General features: G+C 39.7%; 1 protein-coding gene across 1 annotated transcript in view; it reads left to right on the top strand.

The window, feature by feature from the left end:
* Nucleotides 1-7,926: 7,926 nt before the first annotated feature.
* Nucleotides 7,927-17,893, top strand: part of LOC117511598 (lysosomal amino acid transporter 1 homolog) — an 81,482-nt gene continuing 71,515 nt past the window's right edge. Inside the window, exons 1-2 of the mRNA XM_034171572.1 lie at nt 7,927-8,085; nt 8,159-8,288. Coding sequence (XP_034027463.1) covers nt 7,934-8,085; nt 8,159-8,288 — 282 coding nt within the window. The 5' untranslated portion in view covers nt 7,927-7,933. The remainder of the gene's footprint in view (nt 8,086-8,158; nt 8,289-17,893) is intronic.

Raw genomic sequence — 17,893 nt, forward strand, 5'->3', positions numbered from 1 at the left:
CAAGCACCTAAATTTCACATTGGATTCTGAAAACATGCTTGGTTTGACATATTGATTGTCTGAGTACCACACACACACACACATGCAGTTATCACAATCAATTTAGTTTGAGATGACCTGATTTGGAGTCGGTGGGTTATGTTAAACTGAAATGTGTGTGTGTGTGTGTGTGTGTGTGTAGGTGCACGCAGTTATTAGTACAGTTGTATTCCTGACTCCTGATGATTAATTTCATTGTTGCACAAATCAATCCAAAACAAACCTTTAAAGCTGAATGTGTGTGCAGAATTGTTGTGCAATGAAATGGAAAAAATAGTTTTCTCATCTTGCCTGATTATTTTAATTTTAAGTCGAACAAATAACTCCAAGGCCCAATAGGGTTTACTTATGGTAAGGAAGGATCCTTGTTGTTGTTCTGTCATCTTTGATACCTTTGCTGGCAAGCAGTGGAGAATTGGATGCATGTGGTGGAGCATTGTTCTCCTCCACCACATGCATCCATCCTGCTGTTGGAAAGGCCAAGGCCACCAGTCTATTGCAGGGCCACATATAGACAAACATATTTGCACCTGCAGTCAATTTAGAGTCATCAATGCAGCTAACTTGCATGCTTTTGCAAGTGGGAGGACACCAGCACACCCAAAGGGAAGCCAAGCAAACACAAGAACATGCAGACTTCACGCAGAAAAGCACTAGTCTGAATTGAATTCCTTTCATTTCCTGTAAGGCAACAGTGCTAACCACTAAGCCACCCTGCCACCCACATGTACAGGTGCATCTCTAAAATGAATACTGTGGAAAAAGTTGAATTATTTGATTTATTTATTGTGTCAGGTAAAGTGAAAAATTTATACAGTATGTTCTACCACTTTCCTGGGTCACGGTTCCAGCAGACCAAACTGCTCATCTCACATTTCCCTATCCTTAGCCAAGTGCCATAACTTTTCATGGGGGATCCCAAGGTTTTCTCAAGCGAGATGGGAAACATAATCCCTCCAACCTGTCCTGCATCTTCCTCCTCCCAGTTGGCCATGTCTGTAAGACCTCCCTTGGTAGGCAACAAGGGGGCATCCTCACCAGATGCCTGAACCACCTCAGCTGGCTTGTTTCCATGTGAAGCAGTGACTCTATTTGGAGTCCCTCCCCAATAATCAAGCTTCTCACCCTGTTCAGGAGTGTAAGCCAAGATACCCGACAGAGGAATCTCATTTCTGCCACTTGTATCAGCAACCTTATTCTTTCGGTCATTACCCAAAGTTCATGATCGTAGATGAGAATAGGAGCATAAATCGACTGGTAAATTGAGTCTCTCCTTCAACATGACTGTCCAGTATAGCATCTGTAAAACATCAGATGCCCCCGCAAACTATCAATCTCACGCTCCAGCATACCCCAATTGTGAACAAGACCCCAAGATACTTAAACTCCTTCACTTGGGGCAATAACTCTCCCCTAACCCAGAGGGGACAGTCCACCCTTTTCTGACAGAGGAGCACGGTTTCTGATTTGGGGGTGCTGACTCTTATCCCAGTTGATTCACAACTTCGCCTCAAACCCGCTCAGCGCGCATCACAGTTGATGTACATTGGGCAGGTTTGAAGCACATAAATCAAGGTATATTCATGGAAGGTTAACTGGAAGGGAAAAGTGTGGTAAGAAAAAAATGCAGAAGCAACAGGGATGACAACAGCCTTGAACATTGTCAAGCAAAGTTGATTCAAGAACCTGGGGGAGCTTCACAAGGCCCAGACGGAGGCTGGAGTCAGTGCATTAAGAGCCACCACGCGTCCAAGACGTGTCCAGGAAATGTGCTACAAGTGTCACATTCCAAGTCTTAAGCCACTCCTGAACTAGAGACAATGTCAGAAGTGTCTTAACTGGGCTTGGGAGAAAAAGAACTGGATAGTTGCTCAGTGGTCCAAAGTCCTTCTTTACACTGTCCATGAAGATTTGGGGTGCCATGAGCTGGGACTTTATAAGTCCAAAATCAACACAGCAGTCTACCAGGAGATTTTGAGAACTTCGTGCTTCCATCTGCTGACAGCAGTGTTACGTAGCACCTGGCCACAGTGCAAAAAATACTAGTAAGTTGGTTTGCTGACTGTGGTATTACTGTACTTGACTGGTTCCATAGACAGTACCTCATAGATTCTCTATGGGCCATTGTCACACAGAAGAAGAGCCACACAAGCCCCAGCATTTCAGACATGCTGAAGGCTGTTGTCCAAAACAATCTGGGCTTCCCCAACACTTTGCAGTGCCACAGGCTGATCACCTCCATAGTGCGCTGCATTAGTGTAGTCATTTGTGCAAAAGGACCACAAACCAAGTTATGAGTGTATAAATGAACATGATTTTCAGAAGGTTGCCATTTCTGTACAGTGAATCAGTTTTTAACTTATCATATGAAATATTCTAATATTTTGAAAATATGCATTTTGTTTTTAGCTGTAGGCTGTAATTATAAAAAAAATTAAATGTTTGAAATGTTTTCAGTTTGTATGGAATGAATTTTCAATTTCTGAAATACCTGACAAAAAATAGTGAACTTCTTCACAAATTTATTTATTTATTGAGGCATGTGTTTGTGTGTCTTGCTGAAACAGAAAAAGAAATGACAGACAAAAAAATAAAACCAGATACCCTGACAACAGGGACCATTGTGGCTTTTACCTCCCATATGTCTTCTAATTGTCCCTTCAGTTCTTTGTATATCTCAGTCTTCTGATGTGCTTTTGTTTTGATGCAGTCACTTGGAATTGTTACAAGTGGGCACGGTAGTCTTGTTTGATGGTGGACAATAAAGGGCTGGCTCATTATTCTGGCTCATTCTTCACATTAAATCTTGCTAAAACTTAGACACAAACTGTTCCATTTGCCTTGTCTTCCCGTCTCCACTGGGAACCAAAAAAACCTGCACTTTTCTCGACTAGTAAGTCCCTTTGGCTGCTTCCTTGTTTACACTTGGGGTCGCCACAGCAAATCCAAGGTGGATCTGCATGTTGAATTGGCACAGGTTTTATGCTGGATGCCCTTCCTGACGCAACTCCACATTACATGGAGAAATGTGGCAGGGATGGGATTTGAACCCGGAGCCTTCTGAACTGAAACCCAGCGCATTAACCACTTGGCCACCACCCCTGCCTGCACTTTTCTCGACTGCTTTGGTGATTACAGCCGAAAACAAACCGTACACCATTTTTCCGTGTGAAGTAATGCTGTTTGTGTTGCACAACAGCAGGTTGTCCCCGGAAGTGGTCAAATCTCACAGTATCACACAGGTTCAAATGAGACTGCGCTGCCAAATTTCCCCTTCGCAGTTCCTCATCAACCACCATTATATCTGGATGACTAGACAGCACCTGTTAATGTCTGTCTCGAATTTGAAGTCCCACAGCACTTTATTTCTACTGTTCCCAACCACCTTCGGTGGCGTTCCCCACTTAGACTTTGATAACTTTTATGCAACAACTGTCAAGAGAGCAACAATACGCAGAGAACAGAGTTTAGCTCTTGTTTATCACTTTCTCTGCTCCTTCCCTCTATCTCTCCACCTGTCTCGCATGTGTGATGTCTCCACTCCTCTCAGTCCCTTGAGGTCTTCTCCCCAGCTGTGCTTCTCTTTTGTTTCTCACTTTTCAAGGATGTGCACGATCAGTGAGGAAATATAACCTCATGCTTTCACGGTGAACTTGGCTCCAAAACTTCCCTCATCAGCAGGAAAGCAGGTCTGTCACGCTGTGTTCCTCTTTCTCGTTTCCACCAACAGTATTTTGCTTGCTTTGCTGCCTCTGTCATGGTTATGGACATGAAAGAAAGTTTTTGCCTTGTTCTTATAGCCGCTAGCTCGCCGGTGCCTCGACAGGTGGGCGTGTATGTGTTATTGTGTTGTAATGCAGTTCGTGTTTCTCGTGAGACCTGATAACTCTTTCACATGACACGGGTCAGTGTCTTTGAAGTTGTGAATGTAACTTTTTTTTTTAACAATCTTTATCCTCTGAATAAAATCCTGGTTGCTCTTTTGCATGAAAAGGCCCAAAAACTGGAATATTTTGCCAAAATAATGATCCCTGCTCCACAAAAGTGTTTTTATTCACAGATGAATTTTTGTTGTTGTTTTTTTAAACGGGTCCATTATTTCACTTGCTGTAAAAACAAAACCAGAAGAAAGAAAAAAAAAAAAGTGTTTGAAACATCCCTTCTGTAGTGCCCAAGCCTCATGCAAGAGGTTTTGCTGGAAGGGGTATAGTTTTATGTAGAGAATGTGTTGGAATATCTGTTATGGATGGACACTGTGGGACAATGTGCATGTGACGGACAGACACTGTGGGACATGTAGACCATCAAAAATGATCAGTGAAATTTATAGACCACATATTTTACAGTAACAACTTTATTAGGGGTAAATTACAAACAAACTTAAATACAAAACTTAACTGTGAAAACAAACATCAAGGCTGGTATGCACTATGTAGCTCAAATCTTAGCCAGTTTCTTACTTTTGTGATAAAACCGTAAGATAGCAGAATAAAACTGTTTGAAACATGTCCTTTGTAGTGCCTTATGCAAGAAGTTTTGCAGGAAGGAGCATAATTTTTTGTTTGTTTGTTTGTTTTCTCTTCTAGAGAATGTGCTGAAACATCTGTGATGGATGGACACTATGGGACAATGTGCATGTGACGGACAGACACTGTGGGACATATAGACCATCAAAAATTCTCTGAATATATAAACTACATATTTTACAATATTGTGACTTCATACATGTAGCACATGGAAGGCTGGTCAGCTTTTTTTTTAAATCATAATTAAGCTAATCTATTACAAATCTTGTTTTTATTTAAGATGTCGCTATTTCAATATATAATCTCTTATTTTAGGGGTTAACGTTGAGTAAAGTGTCCCTTTAAGCACCCAAACATACCTTGAAATGAAAACAAATTGACAAGATATTAGAAAATTTTAACAAAAGGACAGGGCATTTTTAAGATTTATAAAGGCAGAAAACAAAATAATAAATTTAAAGGGAAATCATAGCAGGATGTGCATAAAAAGGAATAATCCTAAAACCAACCTCAGCACACCCTAGAATTATTGACATGCATTTTTTTTTACTCATCAAAAGTCAAATTTGACAAACAGCTTTTGAAAGAATGTGAATTGACAGAAAATCAGGAAACTCATGGTGACTCACCTTCAGAAAGCTTTATAGAGTAGGGCTATATCTGTACAGTTCAAGATTTCCAGTCCAAATGAGGATTCTGAAGCCACGGATCAAAATAAACATGTTTACAACTTCCACCCTGATTGCACTTAGCATGCACTCATTGAATTGCACTTGGTGCTTCTGCAGTTGCAATGCTCCTTCATTCTAAAGTGATATATTGCAAGTAATTAATCTGAGGGGCACTAAATTCAGTGAAGCATAAACATGTAATCAGTACTTGACCAATTTCATCTTTAAAAAACAGGTTACTTATAATGACTAATAATATTAGACTGAGCTCCTGACTGTACATGTGACGGACAGACACTGTGGGACCAAAATGATTTCCATCTCTGAAACCTTCAATATCCCAAAGTTAAATATGTGTGAATAATAAATCTTCACAAATTCTGATTTGAGTAAAAAAAAGTCACCATTTATGTAAATTGGCAATGAATGAAGAAAAATTATCTCCAATATCATAAAAAGAACAAAACCAATAAGCCTTAAGAGATCTGTCGTCATGCAAAAGTAAATCTAATTTGTGAAAAATGCACAAATATCTGTTGTAAACACTGATTATGCAAAAATTATACATACAAATATCTTTTCCATACAAAGAATGTACAGTACCAAAGGAAAAAATGTCCCACATGTTTGTCCGTCACAGGTCCATTGGTTGTGGGGATTTGGCCACTTGAATTTTTTTCATGGATATCATTATAGAGTATGCTTGTGGGTCGGTCTTCATCACACTTAGGTCAACATTTTTTTTTTTTTTATCTTCCCACTGTGAGGAGCAACATGTAGCATTATGGATGGACACTGTGGGACAGAAACAAAATACCCCAAATAAAAGGAGTACAGTATCAAATTCCAAAAATCTAATGAAAAGTTGTTGTTTTGTCAACTCTTTCGATCAACCACTTGGTGTTTTGGGCACTTCCAGAAGATTTAACATGTAGTATTATTATTATTTATTTTTTATTTTTTTATCAGCTAAATGCAAGGTGACTTGTGTGTACGGTAAATTTTGGTATTTTTGCATTATGCTTCATTGAAGAAAAACAGGACGGACCAGCTGTAACATATCAATGGAAACTAGAAACAAGAATAAGGATGCTGTAAATATGATGTTTCATAATGATTAATAGGTGTACATCTTATTTCTGTCCAGCTGAATTTATATTATATCAAAGATGTTACATTTTTTGGGGAAAAAAAAAATCATTTTTGGGTCAATTAATGCTCACTGTGGGACTATTAAACACACCAGCCACCTGAATTTGTCTTGACAGATTCCTAGGAGCAGTGGTAAAACAATAAGGCCAATAACTTCTTTGAAAAATGAGTTTCTGAAACTTGAATTGAAGGTATTTGGTTTTGATGCCCAGCATTGTGAACAAGCTCAAACTGAAAAATTAAGGTCAAACAGTTCCTTAGTTCTCTTTTAATTGAACAGAACCCTTGGCTTTTTGATTCATTCCCTCAGTTAATTAAATTTCAATTCAATTTATTTCATTTATATAGCGCCAAATCACAACAGCTACCTCAAGGTGTTCACACAAGTAAGGTCTAACATGAGCAAACACACAGGTGACAGTGGTAAGGAAAAACTCCCTTTGATACTGAAGAAGAAACCTCAAGCAGACCAGACATAAAGGGGTGACCCACTGGTTAGGCCATTCTAACAGTTACAAGGTTTTTACAAAGTTTTATAAGAGCTGAAGAAATGGGAATTCAAAACATCTTGTACATCAGCTTCAGGCATGGCATCTCAACAGTTCAGATGATTTAGACTCCGTTTTCAATGAAGGAACGCTTCCTGACTGGCTGTTCGTTGTTTGGGGGTTACCCAAACAATACCTGCTTCCTAAGATGCCCCCTGTGGTGTTTGACTGTGATTGCTCGGATTCTGAGGAGGAATGTGCCTTTGACCGCTATCACAAACGCTCTGCCTTCAGGACACACTCAGAGACCACCTCTACAACAACCAAGGGCAATGTCTTTGCAGTTCTTGCTCCTGCAACTGTGACATTCCTGGCATCCTTTCTGTCCTAGATTGACATTTGGGCTGACTGCCTGAACTTCTGCAAATACTGCTGTCAGCTGCTTGGCTCATGGTAGGGCTGTCTTCACAGGGACATCTGCCAGATGATGTTCCTGAGATGTCAGCACTCCCAAGGGTGGGCCACCCGGGCAACCTTACTCACTGGACCTCTGCTCACCTCCCAGCTGTCCACCCAGCCTTGACTTCCCACAGCCCAGTGGTTCGGGATCCCTGTTTTGAATGATATAATTGTCAATTGCATGTCTTCAGTTTTGCCAGGGGTGGCAGCCAAGCGGTTAAGTGTGCTTATTTCCAGTGCAGAAGGTTCCTGGTTCAAAACCAACCCCTGCCCTTTCTTTGTAAAGCTTGTGCCAAATAAAGACACAGAGCCACCTCCGATGCTGTGGAGATGCCAAAACAAAGGAGCGCCCTAAATGACTGTCTATTTAATTAATTAAAAAAAAAAAAACTTCAGTTTTGGTTGGATAAACTCGGGTAATTTCAGGATGTTGTTTTGACCACTTTGAATTTTTAATTTTCTGTTGTAGGTCCAGCTTTAACACAGCTGTTGCAGAATTAGAAAAGACGGTTTCTTGCTATTCTACATGTTGACTGAGGCTTTTCTGTCTGGCAGATTATTTTGGACAAAAGGAACCTTCGCCTACAGAGATATTGGAATGAGTTTTGTTGAAAACTTCACGTCATTGTGCCCGAATGGTTCAAAATGGGTTTGGGATGTCTTTGGGGAATGTGCCCAGGATGTGAGGGACATGGCGAGCGTCTATCTTGGTCTGCTGTCCTGTCTTTGCTTCATAGTGTCTACTCTACCGTAAGTTGGTGATGTCTGGCTCATAGAAACTGTTGTCTTTGCATTATCTAAACGTGTCTTCTCCTGGCTGCAGACAGTACTACATGTCCTGCAAAACACAAAATATGGATGATGCTGTCTCGATTTGGTTTCTGCTGCTGTGGTTGGGAGGTGACTCCTGCAATCTACTGGGCTCCTTCTTGGCTGACCAGCTTCCACTTCAGGTGATTATATTGTGAAATGATCTGAATCAGGTTGCACCATTGTGCGTTTCGTTTGTTTAACATGAAATTTAAAAAGGAAAAATGCATTTAGACTAGTCCCATAGAAGTTATTAAACTCGCAGCTGTCTAAAAATGTATTTTGCCACAAAACAATTAACATTTATGATTCTGCCTAGAGGTGATGGGCAATGTAGTCTAAAAACTGTATCACAAATTTTATAATTTTGTTTTTAATTACATAAATGATGAATGTATGGTACAATTTTCACAAACTTCAAACTCGGGTTTTTCCGAGTGAGAACATCATTGCAGATGTCCAGTGTTTGTTTGTTTTGTTTGTGTCTGAAATTGAAATCCCAATACACATGAATGGCAAAAGTGACATTTGTCTTTGGAAGAATGATGTTGAATATTTTGGATTTTGATTATGAAGAACTTAATTATGGCAATCCACAACCCAACTCCAGTCTAATAATTTAATGTTAAACTGCTTGTCGCAGGCTACATAATTCACTGCTGTATCAGTCTTGAGGTCTGCTATAACCTGGTCATATGCAAAAATGAAAACAGGTGCTCAGCAGAAATCACACTTAACTGGTGTACAGGCTGTGGGTGGTCAGTGATGTAGCTTTTGACAAAAGACTGCAGTACAAAAAAAGTATCTCCAAAAGGGAGGGGTGGGGGTGTCTAGTGTGCCTAGATTGAGAGAGTGGCATCAACTCAGAACATGGTGCCATTTGGGGTCCAACTGCGCTGAACTACTGAATGAACCTTTTATGTTTTCAACATTTTTTAAAATCATTTAACCACATACAGCAACACATCCAGGTACAGGTGCTATCAAAATAAATATAAAAATAGTTAGCTATCAAATTTACATAAACTTACAATTTATGATGATTTATTTAATTAATTTAAAGCCTGATTTATGCAGCTGCAGGCAGCTCTGTAACTCCGTGTCATGCAGTGACATGCGTGACAGTTTAAAGTTGTTCGTCTCTGGATTATGCTTTATTGGGTAAGCTGAACAGTTTCCTCTTTTACGGACTTCGTGCTGTAAACGTGCAGACTTTTCTGATCCATTTATCAGCGTGTGCATTGTAAAAACTATTAAAATGTGATGGTAGATGAAGGATTAAAAGCAGAAAAGTGTCAAATCACAGCTGTTTGTGTCTGATTTAACAGGTGCACGTCAGGCTCCAGTCACACGGTTTGAAAAAAAAAATAAACAGTCGGACTTTCAATCGGAGAATGACTCCGATCCCACTTTACTGAAATCGGCGAGTGTCAGAGCGCTGAACTTTAATTTGTACCTCTGCTCGGGTTTTTAATGGAAATACATTGTGATCGGACAGGACATTTATCCCATGTGAGCCATATGTATGTAACAGATTAGTTACAGTCTGGAGGCGCTACGGGGAATTCTGAACTGGGGCGTGCGCCTCATTTAATGACCGGTGTCGCTGACCGAATAGTCCCCCTACAAATCAGTCCCCTCTGATGATGCGGTTCACGGATTAACACCTCGTTTCTGCTTTAAACTGCACTCCAGTCATCACACAGATATCTGAAGCTTTTGTACAACAATCATTTCCCAATAAATTCAGTATTATTTCATCATAAAAGGCAGCAGAAGTGATCAGAGCGCTGCGGCTAAACGAGCTGCTAAGTGATGTGTTCGCTGCGTGCCGAACACTTCAAAACGTCACAGAATTTCGCCTCATTTCTGATTAAAACTGACTTTAGAATGATTTAAGAGGTTTTACCTTGTCATCTGATGGGTTAATAATCCCATTAATCCGTTTGGTTGCTTTGGGTGAAGAGACTCCGTGGTCCGAAATGACGCATGCACAGATGCAAAAGGCAGACCGATTTTTAGAGGGGGACCATTCGGTCTGTGACACTGGGTCGAAACTTCCTCTGAAATTTTTTATTTTTTTTCCTGCCAAATGTATTTGATCCATTATCAAAATGTAAACGGCGTGCGCACTGCAGAAGCAGTGAAAGCATAGGGTTGCCAACTTTCTGAAAAATAAATAAGGGACACCTCAGTGGCAGGGCTGACCGGCCCATGGAAATATAGACTGGAATGGACATGCGCGCCTCTATCTATTAGCGTCACTCAGGACAGGAAGGCGCCATTACTAAGGGTGGAAATGTGCAGCTCATCAATAATAAACTGACTGCTTTTTTTGCACTAGCGTCACTATTTCTTAATGGATTTTAATAAATGTAGGCTTGTTTCAAAGCCCTTTGAAAGCTCTTTCCAATGCACCTATGCATGTGTGGGTGAGAAAAAAAAAAAAAAAAACCTTATGTAAAATGCAGAAATCTGGGGAAATTACAACAAACTGTGCTGCTTTTCTCACTTTATTGTCGCTATTTGTTAACAGATTTTAATAAAAGTAGGCTTGTTTTAAAGCCCTTTAATTGCTCTTTCTAATGAACCCATTCATGTCTAGGTAGAAAAAAATGTTATGTAAAGTGTGGAAATTTGTGGAAAATATTCCATTCTGTTCATTTACTGTGATTTTTTTTTTTTTTTTTTTTTTTTTTTTTTCCTGTCATCATAATTCTCAATGGATTTTTATAAATGACGCTCGTAAGTTGTATTCATGCTAATTAAAAGGTCTAACGAACCCATACATGTCTGGATAAAAAATCCTTATGTATTAAAATATTAATCTGAAGTATGTCTTGCCATTGTGCTCATTTACCTTGCTGCTTTTTCCACTGTAATATTACTGCTAGTCTTTTAATGACAACATATATACGATTTTTACTAACATTTTATTACAAGTATATATATATATAAAGCCATTCAGAATTTATGACTTTTGACCCTCAGTCAGGGTAAAAAGTACCTCCTCCATCCCCTCCAACCACACTGTTCAAATTTAAATGCCTCCTGTGACCACCATGTACATATCATATTAAACAACAACTGCAAGTATATGTATAGACATAAATATATTTAAACATTTTTGTTTCTGCATGTGAATGCAGCTTAATGAAAAGAACTTATGGCGTTGAGTTATAGTCTCAGTATATTGACATTAAATTGCGGCATAATGACTTTAAAGTAATTTGTTTTACATAATTACATTAAGGCTATTGTACAGTTAATTTTAGTATTGGAGAATTTGTTTTTGTGGTTCGTGCAGTTGATGGTGGAGCACTGGCTGCCTTTTTTTCTCCTCATATCGCTTCTGTTTAACAGGATCAAGGTCTCTCTCCACCCTCAGTAATGGCCGCCGTGCGGCACGCCGCTAGTCACGTGACATCCATTCCAGTCTCTCTTTCCATGGGCCGGCCAACTGACCATTGCCTTCACCCTTCCCAGCGTGTGTGTGAAATGATTTTTAACCATTTGACTATTGACTTGACCCTGAATTTAAGTAGATGCACACACGCATTTGTTATGATATGAACATGCGGAAAACAAATTATTATTTAGCAATTTATTTTTAGTGCAAAATAAATTTTCACTCAATTTCAATATGAGCATCCTGTCCTGCTTCAAAATATTAAAAAAAAATTCTTTAAAAATAAATCTCTCTGTCGTGTTATTGCTTAACTTAAGTGTATAAATTAACAAAAAAAAATCATCCAAAACAATGTAACAGTGAAAGTCTGAAAAAGTAAACAATACTTACAATACTTATAGCTGTTGTCGCGCACCTTTTCCACCCAGCCATTTTCCTTTTACCATTTGCCCACGTATTTTTGCTTTCTTTTTTGTTTTGTTTTTTTCAAGGAGGAGTAACGACGTTACAGACACTGCTGTTCGTAGGCGTATCTGCAGTGTCGGTGTCTGTGTCGGTATCAGCCATGGTGATTTGATATGGTCGTCCGACGACCGTCGTTGGCTCATGATTCTCGTCTGGGATCTTCTTGCGAGCAGATGTCCCTCAACCAATGAGATAAGTGATTCTGTATCGTCAACTCGTGTCTGTCAGCTCATTGGTGAAGAGCAGGAGAGAGGCTGGGATCAAATTTACCGTAAGTTTCCATATAAAGCGCAAGTCAATTCCATTGACATTTTACAGACTTTTTGATTCTCACAGAAATACAGGACAAACTGCATCCCATTTCAGGTCAATACGGAACGCACACTTTTATTTCCAAATAAGGGACGATTCCGTTTTTCAAGAGACGGTTGGCAACCCTATGAAAGCAGTTGAGGGCTTTCACTGTGCAGCCTGCAGCCTGACGTGGAGACTCTGAGCATGGTGTGAAAAAAATTTGGCACATAGCATGTTTGGACCGAGCCGCACAAGTTAGCACATGAATTTTTGATCGTTTTTCTGTTGTGCTACTATTGGCTGCCAAAGATGAGCAGGTGTGGCCTAATTCACTAAATGTGGTTTAGCTAATGAAGGAATTAGTCTTTTGAAGTCAAACTTTGGGGGACATGATCAGTATGACATTCTACAAAAACTGTGACCTGATGGGGCACTAAAACCACCATAATAGACGTTTGGCAATAACTACTTAACCATACATCTTAGAATTACGGTTCTTGGCCATTTTGATTTATCTTTACTCTTCACAAATACCTATTTTGCTCACTGTAAGCGTGATGGCAATTAAAGTTGTCATATATCTTAGGCTACACATATAGGTCATCTGAGTGATGGGGAGATTTGCCACAGCTGTTCTCAAACAGGTTTTGGACCCTATCAATCGCCGCTTGCAGCTACATATTATTTTTGACCTTGATATGACCTTTGGAGTTTGGCCATGCCCACTTTTCTAGCTGAAACTGTTATTGTGTATCATACATGTGAGCTACAGTGCCCATAGCAATAATAATATTTACTATGATTATTTTTAATAGAGAGCTGTTAGAGATGAATTAGGCACCGCAGTCTTGTTTGAGGGTGGGTGCTAAAGGAGTAAAATTACGCAATTTTTCTACATCAGTGGACAGCCCTTGTCCGTCCCCAGCAGCAACACTTCACTTTTTCTGAGTTTTTGGGCAAATTACACATCAAAGTGAAAAAGCAACAATGCAGTGGAAAGTGAACATGTGTTGCAGTTTTTGACCCAGAGCTCAAACATGTTGGGGCGGTTGTGCAGGAAAGCAAACACGGATACTGTAGGCTAACGCTTACCGACACGACCGCTCCCATTTGCCTCGTCTTCTCCACTGGGAACTGAAAAAACCCTCCACTTTTCACAACTTCTGTAGTGATTGCAGCCGAAGACAAAACAGTACACCTTTTTTTTTTTTTTTTTTTTTTTCCCCCATTAGAAGTGATGCTGTTTGTGGGGAGAGATTAACTCCCCGGGTGGAGTGTGGGAGTATCAGCACCAGTGATGCCGGTAACGCGTTAATTAGTAACGCGTTACTCTAATCTGACCACTTTTTTTTAGTAACGAGTAATCTAACGCGTTAATCTTTCCAAATCAGTAATCAGATTAAAGTTACTTCATGTCACTGTGCGTTACTATTATTTTTCATTGTGGGTCGATAACAGCATTAAACTTGGTCTGTGGGCAGGAGGTCGGGGTTCGACTGAACTACACACTTTCAGTGAGCTGTGAGCTTTTCATCCGCGGTTTTTTGCAGCTGCTCGACTCGTCCTCACCTCTTAAAGCACGGTGATCAGCACACCTGCACTGAGCTTTACAAAGACATTTTTATACTGTTTTTCCTCCTTTATTTAGAGCTGAGCTGAGCCGCTCCGTATCTGGTCGTTAAAAACAGCTGATCCTCCGCGAAGCGTCAACAACTAACATTATTTTCCACTCAAATGCACCTAAACTCTCTTTCTGAGGACCACATGATGTGAAAACACAATAAAACTTTCTTATCTGTAAATCTGGTCACATTTTCTGCATAAATAAATGTTATCCATTCTTTGTGCTCAAACGCCAAAGCAGGGGTGAATCCAGATGGAATGGGGGCGTGGGGGAGGGATGTGCCCCCCTCACAACACCCCTAGATTAAAGGTCCAGTTTTGAAGCCTTTTTTTACTACAACTACTAATACTACTTAAAATAATATTAATTTCGACAAGTAAAATATTTAGAGAGAATTTAAATGTTAGAAAAATGCTAGAATGAATTTAATAGTTACATTTATAAACAATGTAGGTTCGAAATTGCAAGTTTTACTGTTACAGTGCTGTCAACAGTTAAATATGAGGTCAAGAAAGAGGTCTATTTTACTTTTTATAAAACAAGTATTTATTTTCATTGAAGTCAAGAAAGGGTGACTATAAAGTGAGTTTTGGCAAAACAGGTATCATTGTCATGTTGAGGTGGCAGAGGGTTGTTGTCAGCAGCTGGGGAAAGTAACTAAAAAAGTAACTAGTAATCTAACTTAGTTACTTTTACCATTGAGTAATCAGGAAAGTAACTAAGTTACTTTTTCAAGGAGTAATCAGTAATTGGATTACTTTTTCAAAGTAACTGTGGCAACACTGATCAGCACAAACCATTCGGAGGATGGGGGTGTCAGCGGAAACCATTTTAAACCAGCACATCTTAAACCAGCAGGTCTGTTTTGTGGCGGTGAGTATGCTTTTAAGTTTACCGAGCTGGGCCAAATGGTTTGTGCTGAAACTCCCACACTCCACCTGGCGATCAGTCTCTCCCGTGTTAATGCAGGCTGTCCCCGGATGTGGTCAAATCCCACAATATTGCACAGGAGTTCAAACGAGACTGCGCTGCCCTGTTGCAGTGAATTGACAACTTAGTTTGCAGTTTTGTGAAACCATTCAACATAGAATGACTCTAGTCTTAAATCAAAATAGATATTTATTAAACACTTGAGGGTGAGCTTATGAAGTTCTTTACATTTTAAAGCACATCAGCATGTAATAAATTAAAATGCACCAATTTAAAGCAAGACCATACATTTTAAACTTGGGCTATAATATTATCATATACCTATAAATGATACGCCAATATGATTGGATAAAACACTAAAGAATAAATGGCAATACACCCTTTTCGCGGATGGGTAATATTTTTCATACCACCCGAGTAATCAGCCAATCGGGTGTCACGTACAATTCTTTCCGCCTCGCTTAGAAAACAGTGCTTGGAACTTGAGGTGGATGGATGATGAAAGAAGCGAAACACCTTCGCAATTTGTGTCTATTTTGATGAATTTCTTCATTTACGGCAGTTTCATTAAACAAATGTACTCGAATGATTATCAGCACGACGGCGAGCTTACAAGCTAACCTCCGCTACCACTAGAAGACAGTTGCCAGTTAGAGCTTCTGAAACAAGGGAGAGAAAAAAAGAAATGGCACCTTCGGCCTCAGGGTGTATAAAGCCATATTCATTGGTGAACAACTTGATAACTGATAATATGAATTAAAACTCTGTAACCAGTTAATGATTTATAGTTGCTTTATGAATGTCAATACTGGCATTTTGATAAGGTGGACTTTTCTCTTCACCTCCCTCGATCACTTTGGATGTCAGTCCTATTTCATCAAAAGGATTAAAACACTCTATAACTCACCTACTGCTTCTGATATAACTAATAGTATATCAAAACCATTTCCATGATGGAGGCATGCCACAACGATGCCCGTTGTCACCATTACACTATGCAGTTTTTACAGAACCCAAAGCAGCTTCCATTTAACAATATGATCACATTACAGGAATCCGATCAAACTCACAAAATCATGGAATTTATTTATATCCTGATGATTTTTTCTTATTCATTACAAAGCCCTCATCCACACTTCCTTTGCTTCATAATGTGATCAACAGTAACAGTTGGATGTCTGGCTTCCCCATCAACTAGACAATATCTGGGCTTCTACCTGTAAACAGATCGGATGCTGAGCCTGCGGACCACATTTTCAAACAATAAAATGTATAAAATATATTGGAGTTCACATTTAATTTAAATTTATTATTCTAACTTAATTTTGCCTTGGCATTACAAGAAACACGAGTTTAGAAAATTGTAACTCATTACCATTATCTTTAATTGGCAGAATAGCCAAAACTCACTTTATCCATAACTCAGATTATATGGAAAAATATATTGTATGAAAGCACCTAGTAACCTTTTTACAATATTGCCAATGTTGATTCCTCTTACAGTGCATCCAGAAAATATTCAACCGCTTCACCTTTTCCACATTTTATGTTATAGCCTTATTCCAAAGTGGATGAAATTACTTTTTTCCCAAAACATTCTACACACAATACCCCATAATGACGATGTGATGAGTTTTTAGATTTTTGCAAGCATATACAGTGGGGTAAAAAAAACTATTTAGTCAGCCACTGATTGTGCAAGTTCTCCTACTTAGAGAGATGAGAGAGGTCTGTAATTTTCAACATAGGTACACTTCAACTATGAAAAACAAAATGAGGAAAAGAAAATCCAGAAAATCACATTGTAGGATTTTTAAAGAATTTAATTGTCAACCGGGGTAGAAAATAAGTATTTGGTCACCCACAAACAAGCAAGATTTCTGGCTCTCACAGACCTCTAACTTCTTTAAGAAGCTCTTCTGTCCTCCACCTGTTACTTGTATTAATGGCATCTGTTGGAACTTATCTGTATAAAAGACACTTATCCATAGCCTAAAACAGTCAGACTCCAAACTCAACCATGGCCAAGCCCAAAAGCCATTGGACACCAGGAAGAAAATTGTAGATGTGCACCAGGCTGGGAAGAGTGAATCTACAATAGTCAAGCAGGTTGGTGTGAATAAATCAACTGTGGGAGCAATTGTAAGAAAATAGAAGACATACAAGACCATTGATAATCTCCCTCGATTTGGGGCTCCACACAAGATGTCATCTTGTGGGGTCAAAATGATCATGAACGGTGAACAAAAATCCCAGATCTACACGGAGAGACCTGATGAATGACCTGCAGAGAGCTGGGACCAAAGTAACAAAGGCTACACACTACACACAGAGGGACTCAAATCCTGCAGTGCCAGGCGTGTCCCCCTGCTTAAGCCAGGACATGCCCAGGCCCGTCTGAAGTTTGCCAGAGAGGATATGGATGATCCAGAAGAGGACTGGGAGAATATCATGTGGTCAGATGAAACCAAATAGAACTTTTTGGTAAAAACTCAACTCATTGTGTTTGGAGGAAGAATGCTGAGTTCCCAAGAACACCATACCTACTGTGAAGCATGGGGGTGGAAAAATCATGCTTTGGGGCTGTTTTTCTCTAAAGGGGACAAGGCGACTGATCTGTGTTAAGGGAAGAATGAATGGGGCCATGTATCGTGAGAGTTTAAGACAAAACCTCCTTCCATCAGTGAGAGCATTGAAGATGCAGCGTGGTAGGTCTTCCAGCATGACGATGATCCCAAACACACCACTCGGGCAACAAAGGAGTGACTCCGTAAAAAGTATTTCAAGGTCCTGGAGTGGCCAAGCCAGTCTCCAGACCTCAACCCCTATAGAAAATTTGTTGAGGGAGTTGAAAGTACATGTTTCCCAGCGACAGCCCCAAAGCATCACTGCTCGAGAGGAGATCTGCATGGAGGAATGAGCCACAATACCAGCTACAGTGTGTGCAAACCTGGTGAAGACTTACAGGAAACGTTTGTCCTCTGTCATTGCGAACAAAGGTTATGTTACAAAGTATTGAATTGAAC

This window comes from Thalassophryne amazonica, chromosome 6 (assembly GCF_902500255.1).
Source record: "Thalassophryne amazonica chromosome 6, fThaAma1.1, whole genome shotgun sequence".
Taxonomy (NCBI): Eukaryota; Metazoa; Chordata; class Actinopteri; order Batrachoidiformes; family Batrachoididae; genus Thalassophryne; species Thalassophryne amazonica.